General features: G+C 42.4%; 1 protein-coding gene across 2 annotated transcripts; it reads right to left on the bottom strand.

The window, feature by feature from the left end:
- Positions 1–3,474: 3,474 nt before the first annotated feature.
- On the bottom strand, positions 3,475–16,419 carry LOC138968592 (alpha-glucosidase-like). 2 transcript variants are annotated; one of them, XM_070341184.1, is made up of 10 exons: positions 15,271–16,419; positions 14,657–14,836; positions 13,988–14,145; positions 10,927–11,052; positions 9,090–9,215; positions 8,456–8,580; positions 7,718–7,925; positions 5,424–5,609; positions 4,191–4,313; positions 3,475–3,914 (listed from the first exon to the last, which is right to left on the bottom strand). In XM_070341184.1, the coding sequence occupies exons 1-10, from the start codon at positions 15,524–15,526 to the stop codon at positions 3,549–3,551; spliced, it is 1,854 nt and encodes a 617-aa protein (XP_070197285.1). In that variant the 5' UTR covers positions 15,527–16,419; the 3' UTR covers positions 3,475–3,548. The 2 variants fall into 2 exon arrangements, with proteins under 2 accessions (XP_070197285.1, XP_070197284.1); XM_070341183.1 differs by having other exon boundaries at positions 4,191–4,325; positions 15,271–16,415.

Here is a 16,419-nt window from a genome sequence, read left to right as displayed (position 1 = left end):
CTTTGGACCACTGCATGAACCACCTTGTCAGAGATCGAAAAACATTTCTAGACAAGTTTTGTTTATCTCATATTAAGTTGGTTTTTTTGTCTTTCCACAAACAAATCCACTAGATGTACAATCTTTTGTTTTGTGAACAATTAATATAAAGGTTGCATTAAAAACCATTCTTGGGTTTTTATTCTGAATTTTGTTGCGGTCTCGGAGGAACTGCTGAATGTCTCGATCTGTTTAATATGTCATCTTTTTGTCAAAGATACAAATAAAGTATAATAATGTACGGCCATTTATTGCAAAGTTCTACGTTCAGCCTTCAATTTCGTTAATATCCAGTTTACATACAATTAGTTTGCCTTTTTTAAAGTAATTCTAAAATGCCAAAGCAAATTTGATATCTTCAGCAGAAATTCCGAAAACAACGACTTTTGCTTTCACTTTTTACACGATTAGTAAATTCTCTTGACACAAAGTCTAAAACTCGCTAGCTTCCCTTTACAATTGTGTTTTATTTTTATAACGTATAGCGAGAAAAAGTCTCACATTCGTAAATAAATATACAAATGAATCAATCGAGAAACTCTACAAGAAAAATAAATAAACAATAAATCTAACCAACAGCTCTATAAAATATACGTACCCAGCAATACGTTTCACTTTCTCGACTGACTGCATTTCGTAAAAATGACGCATGCCCCGTACTATATCAGTATCTATTCAGATATACAGAGGGTCTGTATTTTTGGGCCAAACAGTATCTCACATACTTTTGGTGAACGAGTCCGGGGGATACGCAAGTATGTAGGGTCAACGTTTTATGTTGGCCACCTGCATCAGCTTGGTATTACATACGTAGTACAGCTGAAGCTGGCTGGTGACTATAAAGTGCTGTCCACATGGCAGACTTGCAACCAACTTTTCCCTAATTTTCGTCGTTTGAAAATCTTTTCCGAGTCGTCGAGGCCAAGTCGGCGAAAAGTCTGCCATGTGAACGGCCCAAACGAGTTAGGTACGATTTAGGTCAGATTCAGCAGCGACTCCAAAACTGCTCGACTTTGCCGTGACTTGTCAACGATTTTGCCTAGACTTTTCTTATCGCGCTTACTGATTTGTTAGCTCTAGCCAACCCACGCTAATGCAGTTACTTCCCTTTTCCAGAAAACCACGAAGACGACCGAACAATCCCGAGTGGTACAGTCTGGCGAGAATCGCCGCTTAAAACTAGTTTGCGCGTTTGTGCTGTTCACATGGGCAGCGATTTTGATTTGACTTGCCGCCGACTAAAACCGCTTGAAAGTTGGGGGAAAGTTGATTGCAAGTCTGTGATGTGAACATCCCTTTAGCAAGCAATGCGATCTAAACAGGAATGAAATGTAAATTTAAGGCACACCCCTTCTCGTGGAAAGTTCGGCTCACCATCTCAGGTCTGGCCAGGCTTTTACACGAGATACTACCATCCCTCCAATTGCACACATACCAAAAATCAACAACCGACTGCTTGGTTTTGTTGTATTTTTTTTAGATGAAGTATCTCATTAAAAAAAAAATGTTAAATCCCCTACTTTCTTTATTCTTTATTTGGTGTTTAACGTCGTTTTCAACCACGAAGGTTATATCGCGACGGCAAAACAAACAAAAAATAAATAAATAAAATAAATAACATTTAAAAAAAAAATCCACCACTGTGCACAAAGATCGATCGAGCACCCATGCTGTTCGTTTTCCATAAGTGACCACGTGTAGGGATCAGAGATGGTGTTTTTTCCCGTGTAAGCTACAATGGAAATCACCATATATCTGTCTATTTTACATGATACATGTATTATAAGATGTTTGATGGGTTGTTGACAGACCAGCTTTTTTGTCTGTCCGAGGGGGAGCATATCGTCTTTTGTTTCATATTTATTGACCAAGGCCAAGGTTTCATTTGTTTTTGATGAATGTATGACCTTTGATGAAGTAGTTTTGTTTTTTGTTTACTTTTGCCAGTTCGTTTTTGGAACTTTGCAAAGCAGTGTCGTGTCGTCTGTTTAGGTCTGGGGAAACGCCAATGAAAAGAGCCGAAGAATCCCCGAGCGTTTCTATTGGGTTTGCTTTTGATTATCCATGTATAACCTGCTTCCTGCAACTATGGTAACCGGGGATTTATTGCCTGGGGAACATGAGATTTATTTCCCAGGTGCTTGTGAATGAAAACTCGTGAAAATGATGACAAAAGAATATATTCCCACTGTGACAACACAGCAACACATGATCAGCAGCCTGGCAGCTTTTTGTGCAGCGAAGGAATTACTTTATGAAATAATGTCTTAACTGAAACTAGGGTCAATCTGCTTCATTAAATCACACACACACACACACAAAAGCACGCACAAACGAACACACACGCAACCACATGCGTGCACATACACACACACCAACACACAAACACACCAATACTTACACACACACGCACACACACACACCATTACAAACACCAATGCACACACACACAAACACACAAACACTCACACACACACACATACACACAAACGAACACACACGCAAGCACACGCACGCACACACATACACCGACACACAAACACACCAATACTTACACATACACACACACACCAACACACACACACACACACACACACACACAAACGAACACACACGCAAGCACACGCACGCACACACATACACCGACACACAAACACACCAATACTTACACACACACACACACACACACACACACACACACACACACACACACACACACCGACACACAAACACATCGGGTCACGTTTTGTTCATTTCCTCAGCATGTATTTTATTAAACTTACACTTACAAATAAATGACAGTACACGTGATAATCAAATGTCCACAAGGGAAAACAAAACTAGTCAGGGTGAATTCCTAGCAACCCACCTCCTACCATTGCTTTAAATAACTACGGATGTATACAGTAAATACTACGACAAGAATCAGGTACTTGATAATACTCAATATGTACATGTAGGTTATAAATAGTTTCAGAACAGAAATCTACTCAAAAAAAAAACAAAAAAAAATGTACTCAACAAACTGAAAACAAACAAAATTAACACGCTATCTGCCCTAAGAGTTCTGTGATTGATAAACATGCTCGTTAAATTTGACAGTTTGCGCGAGCATCAATAGTTTTACGAATGTACAATGCTCCTTTCCAATGTTTCCTTCCACAGTCGTGTACGTGTATTTTTGGCACGATAAAATACATGTACAAACACAAAGATTAGTTGCCGTCAGAAAACTCATTTCAAGGTCGAAACTGCAACAACAAGGTAGAAATTTCAACAACAAGGTCGAAACTGCAACAACAAGGTCGAAACTGCAACAACAAGGTAGAAATTTCAAATTTAAAGAACGTTCAGATCTTCCAGATCTTGTTACAAGGAAGTTCATTGGAAGCGGGTGGGGCCGGAGTGAAGTGGGGGGAGATGGGGATGGGGGGGGGGGGGGGGGGGGGTGGGGGGATGGGCAACAAAGCAAAAATCGTCGAAGCCGAGACAAACAAATCGAGTCACATTCACTTTCCGCTCTCCGCAAGCTCAAGCACAAGTCCGTCCCCAGGTTGCAACTTTATCTGGGTCAAGGGCACAGAACTGTCCTTCGCAAATCGTCCTTCGTTCGCCGCCTGCGAGGTCACGACCTTGACCCGACCTTGACCCCGGTTGACAAGTGCTCCGGGGAAATCATGCGTGACAGGAACCTGCCCGAAATTGATGACGACGAGAAAATGGGGGTGTTCTTCAGCGGAGCGAAGGTAGGAGAGGATGTCGGGATTCACGTCAGTAAATTTGAGAAGACCGTATTGCAGCGATGGTTCCTCTCTCAAAATGGCCAAGTCTCGGTACACCTTCAGCGTGGTTGTGTTTGTAGAGTTCTTTTCCCACTGCAAAGAAAAGCCACAAGAAACCGTAATTTCTTAACGAAAAGCAACGCTTTTGTTTACGTGTGTCTGTATATAGCGTGTATTTTGTGTGGACGTTAGAATATAAATGGTTAATAGCTTGAACACATTAATATTTCTTTACAGAAGTGCTGAGACAGTGATTGTCGGAATGCATATTGCTGTCCTGACATAATTGCCAGGTCGACTTGTTTGCTTCTTGGCTGGAAGATTTAATTATTCCTTGTTTAAGACAAACAAGTCGTTGGTGTACCATACCTCCACGTTGACGTGCGTGTAGTTTGGATGGACGGCTAGCCAAGGGTGGGATGAGTTCGTGAAACCAGCGTTCTTGTTGTCGTCCCACTGCATAGGGGATCTCTCTGGGTCTCGCGACTTCTCCTGATATCTGGCCTAAAACGGAATCATTGTCTAGACATCTCCGGAATTTTCGTTTCATTGCTCCATTAGGCCAAAAAAACAATAATTATGTTCGTTTCCGATACCCACACAAAAAAGAAAAGAAAAAAAAAGTCACTCCCCCATGTTGCTTTTCATGTGCCGGAATTTTTTTTTCATTTCATTTTCATTTTCATTACTTTGTTGTCCCATCGCTGGGAAATTCGGGTCGCTTCCTCCCAGTGGAAAGCTAGCAGCAACGGAGTCGCGCTACCCAGGTGTCTGCGTGTTTAGGTGTATTCAGCCACCTGCACTTATGGCAGAATGACCAAGGTCTTTTACGTGCCATTGTGATGACACGGGGATGGGACATGGCTTCCGTCTCTGGGTCTGCACATAAAGTTGACCCGTGTCCGTCCCGGCCCGAATTCGAACCTGCGACCTTTCGATCACAAGTCCAGTGCTCTACCAACTGAGCTACCGGGCCCCGAGCTCTAAGACAAACCTTGAAAAGTCTCCAAAATCGATTTGTATCGTATAATAAATAATTTTTAGGGAAGGTCAAACAAGATGTAGGGTCCGTCGGGGAATCGAAAACATTTATTTTCATTTATTTTGTATTTAAATTCTGTTCTGTGTGTTTCAGTGAACACCGCAAACAGTCCACTCCTCAAAATGCCAAGCGTTTTTAAATAACATTCCACTGATCTCTCATTACTGATTCAGACACAGCTATTCTTTTTCTTCGTTCATGGGCTGAAACTCCCACGGTTTTAACGTGTATGACCTTTTTCTCCCGCCATTTGGGCAGCCATACGCCGCTTTCGGGGGATGCATGCTTGGTATTTTCGTGTTTCTATAACTCACTAAACTCTGACTTTGAATACAATATCTTTTCCGTGCGCACTTGGTTTTGTGCTTGCGTGTACACACGAAGGGGGATAAGGCACCATCAGATCTGCACATAAGTTGACCTAGGAGATTGTACAAATCTCCACCCTTAAAACACTAGGCGCGGCCGGGATTCGAACCCGCAACCTTCCGCTTGGGAGGCCGGCGGCTTTAAATTATCCACTATGCCATTGCGCCCGTCAGACACAGCTCTATACTCACGGGTCCGTATTTCTTCCCAAAGGGGTCTTGAGTGTCCTGGTAGCTGACGAATATATCCTCCATGCCTATCTCCTCCCCGTAGTAGGTGGTGGGCGTCCCTCGCAGGGTCAGGAGCACCATGTTGACAGCATCCACGTAAAGCTCGCCCATTCGCGAAGCCGCTCGGCGATTGTCATGGTTGGATAGCTAAGGAGAGGGCAAAGAGAGAATGCTTACTATCCTACAGGCTAACTAGTTTGCCTCCTTAGGACAAGATATGCGTTATATGATGAGTTTTACGCCCTCACGGCTTTTGATGAGATAAAGAAAGTGTATACGTGGTTAGGTGGTATCAGCTAGCTATCTGCACTTATGCCAGAATGACCGAGGTCTTTTACGTGCCATTATTGTGGTGACACGGGGGTGGGACATGGGTTCCGTCTCTGGGTCTGCACATACAGTTTACCCGTGTCCGTCCCGGCCCGAATTCGAACCTGCGACCTTCCGATCAGTGCTCTACCAACCGAGCTACCGGAGAGGGGAGGGCTCATGTTGAGCTTTAGCTGACACATTGTCCAGAAGCTCGTTCTGAAAACACAGCCGAGACTTGCTTCTGAGTCTCATTTGTGTCTTCGGAACAAGCTTCTGGACAATTTGTCAGATGAGTTTATTTTCGGTATTATAAGTGTTCGTCTGTCTGTCCACTTCAAAGACCGCTGGGTCGAAGATCAGTGACCGTATCGTTTTGTTTTGTCACATTTGTTTGTTTGTTTGTTTGCTTAACGCCCAGCCGACCACGAAGGGCCATATCAGGGCGGTGCTGCTTTGACATATAATGTGCGCCACACACAAGACAGAAGTCGCAGCACAGGCTTCATGTCTCACCCAGTCACATTATTCTGACACAGGACCAACCAGTCCTAGCACTAACCCCATAATGCCAGACGCCAGGCGGAGCAGCCACTAGATTGCCAATTTTAAAGTCTTAGGTATGACCCGGCCGGGTTTTGTCACATTAAAACGTTCCTTTGAAATACCTTGCTTTTATTTTTTATTCTGAATTTTGCAACGTTGGCAGTCTATTTGTTTTTGGATTTTTGTAGAGCTGGAGCGTTGTACAATTCAAAGCTCACAATCCAGTTCCATTATTGAGTAATGTTTGACACAAGCCACTCCTATCAATGCAAACAATGATTTGTTTTAAGTTGACTGACGAAATTGATCCCCAACAACGAAAACAAACAAAGCCACAAAAAAACATTGGTCTAACTCACATTATCATTTTGGAAATAAAAGCAAAATACTCACCATCAAAGCAAACCAAACTAAAGCGATCACATGATGCTGACTATTACTGTACAGCAATGTATCAACACGACAAACGGAAGCACGAACAAACTGACTGACTGACCGGCACACAGACTGACTGGATAAGTTAAACGACAAACGGAAGCACGAACAAACTGACTGACTGACCGGCACACAGACTGACTGGATAAGTTAAACGACAAACGGAAGCACGAACAAACTGACTGACTGACCGGCACACAGACTGACTGGATAAGTTAAACGACAAACGGAAGCACGAACAAACTGACTGACTGACCGGCACACAGACTGACTGGATAAGTTAAACGACAAACGGAAGCACGAACAAACTGACTGACTGACCGGCACACACACTGACTGGATAAGTTAAACGACAAACGGAAGCACGAACAAACTGACTGACTGACCGGCACACAGACTGACTGGATAAGTTAAACGACAAACGGAAGCACGAACAAACTGACTGACTGACCGGCACACAGACTGACTGGATAAGTTAAACGACAAACGGAAGCACGAACAAACTGACTGACTGACCGGCACACAGACTGACTGGATAAGTTAAACGACAAACGGAAGCACGAACAAACTGACTGACTGACCGGCACACAGACTGACTGGATAAGTTAAACGACAAACGGAAGCACGAACAAACTGACTGACTGACCGGCACACACACTGACTGGATAAGTTAAACGACAAACGGAGGCACGAACAAACTGACTGACTGACCGGCACACAGACTGACTGGATAAGTTAAACGACAAACGGAAGCACGAACAAACTGACTGACTGACCGGCACACAGACTGACTGGATAAGTTAAACGACAAACGGAAGCACGAACAAACTGACTGACTGACCGGCACACAGACTGACTGAATAAGTTAAACGACAAACGGAAGCACGAACAAACTGACTGACTGACCGGCACACAGACTGACTGGATAAGTTAAACAGCAAGCGAAATAATCGTGATTAACATACCACAAAGTTGGCCCATTTTCCTTTCGGGAGGTTATCATAGACGTTGTTGATGGCGTCACGAATGCAAATGGCGGCGCAAAAGTTGCCGTGCACTTGGTAGTGATTGTCAAGGGCGGTCACGAGGTCAAAATTGAAGGGCATGTCTGCTCCGTACTCAAAGTAGCGATTCCGTACCTCCGGTGTATCGTACAATTCCACGATCATAAATCTAAAACATAATTATCACACGTGATAAGGATCGCACAATGCCGCAATCATGAATTTCACCTGAAACACAAGAAACACAACAATCCATTATTCGCGCTAGCTATTTTCCATAGCGATATTATGTACGAATACTTCTTCTTCTTCTTCTGCGTTCGTGGGCTGAAACTCCCACGTACACTCGTGTTTTTTGCACGAGTGGAATTATACGTGTATGACCGTTTATGTACGAATACGAATCCTGGTTGACACACACACAGAAACACACGTACGCACCCACACACGCACACACGCACGCACGCACGCACGTAGGCACATACACACACGAACTAATACACACACACACATACACACAAACACGCACGCAAGTAGGCACGCGCACACACACACACACACACACACACACACACACACACACACACACACACACACACACACACACACACATGAGGGTAACTTAAACAAAAACAAATGTGGAGGAGCCGAAAAGAAACGAAACCCATGTTATATATATATACAACGACAAAAACCTACCTGGATTTGTCGTCATCATCATCAGAGTCCTCGTAGGAGTCAAGAACCTCTCTCCAACCCTTTACAATATCGCCAATGTCGGGTACGTTCTTGGTAAGGTTGGTGATGTAATAGGCCGGCTTAGTCTTCAAATTTAGAAAAGTCAAAAACATGCATTAAACCACTGACCACATTAAAATGCGGGCATGCACGTGCTTTGTACAGAGAAGACTACCCACAGATGTTTCACTGAGAATTTCCCAAATTTAATGCATAGAGGGCCATTTGAACTTTTATAGGTTCTGAAGAACAGGAGGTTGATGTTCTTGCTTTCCAAAAGCACATTTATAACCGATGCGAGATATATAAGACGATATTTTTGGGGGGACTTTTGTTAATAACAGCGGAAAAAGCACTCACACACACACACACACACACACACACACACACACACACACACACACACACACACACACACACACACATACATACACACGCGCGCAAGCCCCACTCCCACCCACCCCCCACCCCACACACGCCCCACTCCCACCTACCCACTCCCACACACGCCCCCCCTCCACACACACACATACACACACACACACACACATACACACACACCGACACTTGGACAGACAGATACACACCCACCCACCCACACAGCCGTGGCGGTGTAGTTGCGGGCTTGGTCTTGGTAGTAATCCTCACTGACCATGATGTAAGGAATGGCGTCCACCCGAATCCCATCCACCCCTCGATCCATCCAAAACCGTATCACGTTCTGCAAGCAAACTCCATGCCTAGAAGGTTGCCAATCAAGTGGTTGATAACTTTCTTGTGCACGTCGGTCCACCCGTTACACAACAAGAACAGTCGATGTTGAGAAATGACTCCATCGGGTTTTGATGGGTTGTGGACGAGATGCTTTCCATTGTTTGTCCTTACTTTTCCGTATAGAAACAATCAATCAATCAATGTGAAGCTTATATAGCGCGTATTCCGTGGGTACAGTTCTAAGCGCTTGTCGAAGAGTTGTCAACACAGGACTAACAAAGAAACTAACATCTACGGACGGACACTAACCCTATCACACACTAGCAAACTCTGATAAACATACAACAAACAACTGTTTAACAACAATGTACACATCAATAGCTAGGTCCAAACAAAATAATATCAAACACAAAGAAAACACCTCTCACAGAGCACAGCACAAGAATGTCTTTTGGGGCACAACACATCACGTCGAACATGAAAGTCGCAGCCAGCTACGGGAAGAACTGAGTCTTCAACCTACTCTTGAACGCGTCAAGAGAGGGGCTCTGGCGAAGCTCAAGCGGCAGGGAGTTCCAGAAGGAAGGGCCCGCGGAGGGAAATGCACGCTGACCAGCAGATGCGAGTTTCGAAACACTGAGGCAAGCTACACGTGACATTGTGGGCTTGCCCCAGGGTTCCAATGGTAACACGGGGAAGAAGTTATTCCACAACCCACACAAACTTGGTAGCGTTCTTTCCGAGCATCGACTTTTCCTATTGTGAAACGGTCCGCGGGAACGACTTGATTTGGCAACTTTCTACTGCACATCGGCCAGCCGCTGGATTAGTTCAAATATAGGTTTGCATGTAATTTCTTCGGCTACTATTTGTTTGAGATGTTCAACTAATCCGAACCAGTGGCTAGCTAGCTCCAACTCGGTTGATCACTTTTTCGTGCACAACAGCCCCAGGTGGTGGTGTGCACGAAAAAAAGTTCCCAAATAGGTGGAACCCAAGCACTGCTTCGGATTGGTTGAAAATCTCAAACAAATATCAGCTTCAACCAGCACGTACTTCCTAACCAATTGGAAACTTTCTCGTGCATACCACTGCGGGCCTCAGTCTCTTAGCTTATATGTAAGGTGAAGGTAAACTAAACTGTTACACGTGTGTACGACAGTCACAGTTTTCGATTGCTTCTTGCGTCTTTGTTTCTTGACCAGTACATTTGATTTTGGTACCGTTGTGTTTCCTATTAGGACTCTGCACTTTCCTTTGATATGAGGCTCACTGTTTATAACTGGTTCAGACACGTGATAGTTGCTAATGGATACATTTTAAAAAAAATCCGATTAAGGTACATACGGTGACTATATAATTGGAACTAGACAGTGGACAGGGTATCACAACAACAGTTGGTCTATGTTCTCATGTACCCCTGCATGTTGATATCAGCCACACAAAAATTATTATGGCCGCCATTTGCATTTCCTATTTTTCAAAACATCTACTTCCTCCAGCAGATAATCAAAACCAAATTCGTCAATCATATTAGTGTGTGTTGTTTTTTATCATTATCATCGTCGTCGTCGTCGTCGTCGGTTGATTAGCCAATAATGATCAGCAGCGGCAGCAGCAGCACATCACCAACATCATCATCATCATCATCATCATCATCATCATCATCATCATCATCATCATCATCATCATCATCATCATCATCATCATTGCTCTACCTTCATTTCTTCCACAACAGTCGGGTTTCTGTAGTTCAACGTTGGTTGTTTTGCCAGGAAGGCGTGGTAGTAATACTGCCGTCGTTCGTCACTCCACTGCCAGGAACTGTTGCCAAACACTGACATCTGAAAACACATGTTGTTTGAAGATCTGGCTCAAACAGACTTATTTTGATTGATTGATTGATTGATTGATTGATTGATTGATTGATTGATTGATGTTGTAATATCATCTATTGTATGTAAATAAGGGCTGACCACGTCCAATGTGTTGTTCTTGTCTGTTAATATGCTTTGTGCACATGTACAAGAAACTAATGTTTTAATCAAAGCAATAAAAAGTTTTTTTAAATCAACTCCTTTCTGCGAAGTATAATGTTGCATGTTCAGGGACAAAACCTTCCAACAAAGTTGTAGGTGTTCCAAAAGGTAGGAATTATAAAGCGAAGAAGATTTTCTGATAATTATCACATTGAGATTCTTCTTTCCGTTGTAAATGATCACGTACGTGAGGCACCACTGATCGGCCCAGACTTTAATATGAGATAAGATGAGCAAATTCAAAAACAAAGAGACTGCCAACGTTCCAAAATTCAGAATTAAAAAACAAGAAAGGTAGGTTGTTGGAACGTTTGTTATTTAGTGTTTGTTCGAAATATCTGTGAATGTATTGTTTTATCAATAACAAACGTTCCAACAACCTACCTTTCTTGTTTTTTTGATTATGAGATAAGATGGTTTTTCATGTCTCCTCAACCTTTTTGGCTATTCGGGGCCGATTCAAGTTTGTTCTGTTTCTCAGGTAACATGGTGGCTCCCGGGTTTACAACAGTTTACATTTTGGTGTATCACACTCACAGTAAAGTAAAGAAGGTAATACTAATTATCAGTAAGTACTGGTGTCACATGACTGATGTGAACCAGTTGATTGGCAAATGGCGATGCGCTTAAAACTGTTAGCGCACTCTTGGAGTGCGCTAACTTTTCCACAGAGCGTATTCTTCCGCCCTTTGCCTAAGCGATACTGTACTCTCATCCTCAGAATTAATTAATGACATGTAGCTTATATTCTCCACAATACCAAATGACCATAAATTTCCTGCGGCTCAATTAAAGCAGAAGTGTTTTTTTCTGACATATTGCATGTGCCTGTGCCAAAGTGAACCCCACTGATCTAAAAATAGAAGCCGCTGTGTCTCATCTCATTTTCGACTTGCATAGATTCTTCTCATATGCCGTGTTAGTGGCATGTAGCTTATTATCCACATTACCAAATGATGAGTTAGTATACAATTCCCAGCGGCTAACAGAAAACACAAGTGTTATTCCGATAACTTGACGTACCAGCTAGACCAGCATTTCGAAGTCGACTGACTCGATCGACTCTGTCATACGTAGCAGACTACTCTGAAATACGACTGCATCAGTTCAGTAAATGAATGGTTTCCGAAATATTATTTCATTCAAGGCAACAACAATCTGAATCGAAAACGTGTAGGGTTCAGAACGTTCTTACCATGTATAAGATTTATTACCAGCCTGCCTCATGCGTGCAGACTCAGTGCAGCGTGACAAGCAATTTTTTTTTTAAATGAGACTGCAGTGGTTCGATTGCCCTAGCCTAGCAGACGACATACACCCCGCTCAGCAAATTAACATGTTGGGCAAATGTGAACGAAAAAACGATGGGGATATAATACGTGTAGGGTTCAGAGCATTCTTACCGTCCATATTTAGTACCAGACTCCCCGATGAGTGAAGATACAACACGAGAAACATACCACATTTATTTTGAAAATGTGCTAACCGTCGACCATTCCTTTGAGTCAATTCAAGGGGCGCTACTCTGCACAGTCAATCCGTCGAAGTGAGCTGAAGGTTTCGAATCACACATAACTAAGAGCACAGTTTTTTCTCCGAGTTCAAATGAGGTCTCTATGAAAGATCATCACTTTTTAGCTTAACGCTACACTGGAATTTACCAACAGAAATTAAAATGCGTGTGACGAAAGCACGACACACTTGAGACAGCCCATACAAAAGTAGATCTTACACCACCTGACCACACAGTTATGCCTATTCAAATGCGCGTAGCAAAATGTGCGTTTTGAATCTTCTTTTTTCTCTGGCGGTACTGACAATATCGTTATTGAAACAATCCCAGTGCACTAAGGGATTTATAGAGCAAATCTCGAAAATAATTATTGAACTCAGCGCTATGCGCTTCGTTCAACAATGAATTTTCTTGATTTGAATAAGGGTATTTATAGGGCGCAAATCCTAAAATAGTTCTAAGCGCCTTACAATCTTAAATATAATCATCAATCAATCAATCAATCAATAGAATTTATTTCCAAAATGCAAAATGATCTTAATAACAGCAACAATACACAACGTTAGCGCCTTAAGAAATCAATCTTAAATATAATAATCTTAAAAACAGCAACAATACACATTTAAAAACAAATCAACTTTAAATAAATGCAACACAATCACGTACACAATACACAATTCAAATGACTCTATCGTTATCAACAACAATCTCAGATGTTCGCTACACATAATGATGGGACACAAGGTCATGAAAAGCTCACATCTGTTAAACACTTGTCACACTTCTTACTTCTAAAAAAAAAAAAAAAAATCTTGTCCGGGGTGACGCCACGGACGTGTGATAAAAACATGGTTCCACTTTAACTCAACAGCCAATCTGCTTTCTGTGCTGAGAATGAATTATTAAAAAAATGGTTTCACAAAATTCCACTGATTTCAGTTACGAAATTAATTAAGCAAAACAAAATCCCACTCTTCTGTTTATGTGCAAGGGAAACAACAACAACAACAACAACAACAACAACAACAACAACAACAACAACATAAGCAATGCTTGTGGTTTGACAACAACAACAAAAACAACAAAAACCTCAGCAAAGCTTGTGTTTTTGACAACAAAAACAACAAGAACAGCAATATCAACATAGATTGTTGTGTTTTGAACAACAACAAACAAAAAAACAACAACAACAACAACAACAACAACAACAACAACAACAAGCCATACCCAGTTACTGGGTTCCACGATAGTTCTATTGGGTAGCGTTGTCCCGTTGGCCCAGATGTAGTAGTCTTCGTAAGGCGACGTTCTGTTCTGACTCAGCTGAAACCACGGGTGATCCGAACTCGTGTGTCCGGCCACAAAGTCTATCACCACCCGCAGATCTGTCGACAGATTAACAAATTAAACCAAAAAGACGATGAATACAACGAATACGTACGACATCAAAATCGTCGACGAAAGCAGCTACAACAACAAGAACAACAACAGCAGCCGCAGGTGCAACAACAGCAGCAACAGCGTCAACGACAATAACAGCAACAACATCCCAAATACAACCATCCTCTGATGTCTTTCTTATTTGCCGTTTTATGTTAGGACTGCCGGGTTATTTGGTTGTTTGGTTGGTGGGTGTTTTGGGGGTGTTAATTAGCTAGTCAACATCATCATCATCATCATCATCATCATCATCATCATCATCATCATCATCATCATCATCATCATCATCATCAACATCAGCAGCAGCAGCAGCACCATTACCATCGTCATGATGTACCTCTAATACATATGCACGATCACAAACTTCGGTGAAATATTGGAACAGGTAAATAATTAAGCTTAGATAAAGGTGCAACATGTTTTTATTTATTTTTAACGACCATGATGGTAAAAGACCTTTGCCGTGAGCAGTTTTGAGCATGTCATCAAAGTCGGAGAGATTTCCAAACTTTGGGTCTACGTCAACGTAGTTGCTGACGTCATAGCCAAAGTCACGCATGGGAGATGGGTAAAATGGACTCAGCCAGATCGTCTTCACGTTCAGATACTGAAAGTGGTCCAGCCTTGACGTTATTCCTGCAAAATAGGGAGATCACACACACACACACACACACACACACACACACACACACACACACACACACGCACACACACACTAACATTACAGTCTGCAAAGACTACCCAAACACAGCGTTGAATAACCGAACGTTCAAACGCTAATTGCAAGATATTCCTGGTGTATGGTGTCTTTATTTCAAACCCCAAACCGAACTATGAACAGAAGGACTTTCAAGACGGTATTTTTGCAAAGAGTATTCCCAACAGTTTTTAATTTCACTAATAAGTTATTCCCTGATATGCACAAACTTATACTTCTTTCAAGAATTATACCCTTTGCCATCTCTGCAGCTTTGAAATAACTGATAACTAGGGCATGTTTATGACACTCGGTGTTTACTTTTTTAATGTTGTTTTATTATCTATTTCTTATTAGGCCAGGAGACACAAACCTCGAAGATCTCCCACTCCATCGTCGTCAGAATCCTGGAATGACCTGGGGTAGATCTGGTAGACGATCGTTTTCTGCCACCATTTCATATCCGGGGCGAACCTCTCTCGCAGTGACTTGGACAGCAAGACCATGGGTACCGAGACTGCAATTCCGGCAGCCATTCCGAGGAACACCAAGACCAGGCAGAGTCTGCTCTGGCATAATTTCCAACAAAATCCTTTCTTCAACTCGTCTGGGTCCTTTTCTGGCGCCATGATGAAAGTATTCGGATTGAATCTTTGACCGAATTCTGAAGAGGTCCACCCACGTCAAATCTCTTTTCCTTGGATGTAAAGCTCACGAAATGAAATTAATACACACCAAGGGAGATACAAATTTCACAAGGTTTAGTACTCGCAGAGATGCTGTGAAAGTGTGTTTATAGTATCGGCGGTACTATGTACAATTCTTGACACCAGCTAATGTACAGATGGTTCTTGCCTACAAGCTACACAGTGCCTGGGATATGGAAACAGTCCCATTCAGATTCTCTGCAGCGTGCAGACCCTACCTGCGTTTACACTACACAGGGACACATAGCAAATCCGGTACAGGTTCTATTTGCATTTCAATCTTTCTAGGCTAGGTCTCGAAAGTTTACAGTTGTGCAGTATCCTACAGAAGAAATGCGCCGCGCACACTGTTGCGCGAGTGGTTTTTTGTTTGTTTTCGTTTTCAACACGTTGTACAATACAAACCCAAAAAAAAGTATACCAACAAACACAAAAACCAGATTCGTGCAGCATTTATTTTATGGCCGTCGAATGAGAGCCCGTGTTTTTATCTTTTATTTCTTAATTATATTGATTATTATTTTGTTATTACTTGTAGTCTTGATTTTCTGTTTATGCATTTTGTAATATGGTGTTAGGATGGTGTACAAGTAAAGACTGCAGCCAAAAGGTTTAAGTGTGAACAGCTGCTTCGTACCAAAATCGCGGAGATATATTATTTCAATCAGGTAAAGACAATCGTGTAGGGTCCAAGAGGTGAAAAACGACCACAAAAATAAAATCACTTGCAAAAGTGTGAGCGTGAGTTTGTTGCGTTTCTTTTGTCGCGTCGGGTAATGTGCACCGCGTAACGCGGGCGCCCGTGATAACCTTTG

Source organism: Littorina saxatilis, linkage group LG6, assembly GCF_037325665.1.
Source record: "Littorina saxatilis isolate snail1 linkage group LG6, US_GU_Lsax_2.0, whole genome shotgun sequence".
NCBI classification, from domain to species: Eukaryota; Metazoa; Mollusca; class Gastropoda; order Littorinimorpha; family Littorinidae; genus Littorina; species Littorina saxatilis.
The sequence above is the reverse complement of the archived record's forward strand: the minus strand, read 5'-3'. Positions and strand labels throughout refer to the sequence as shown.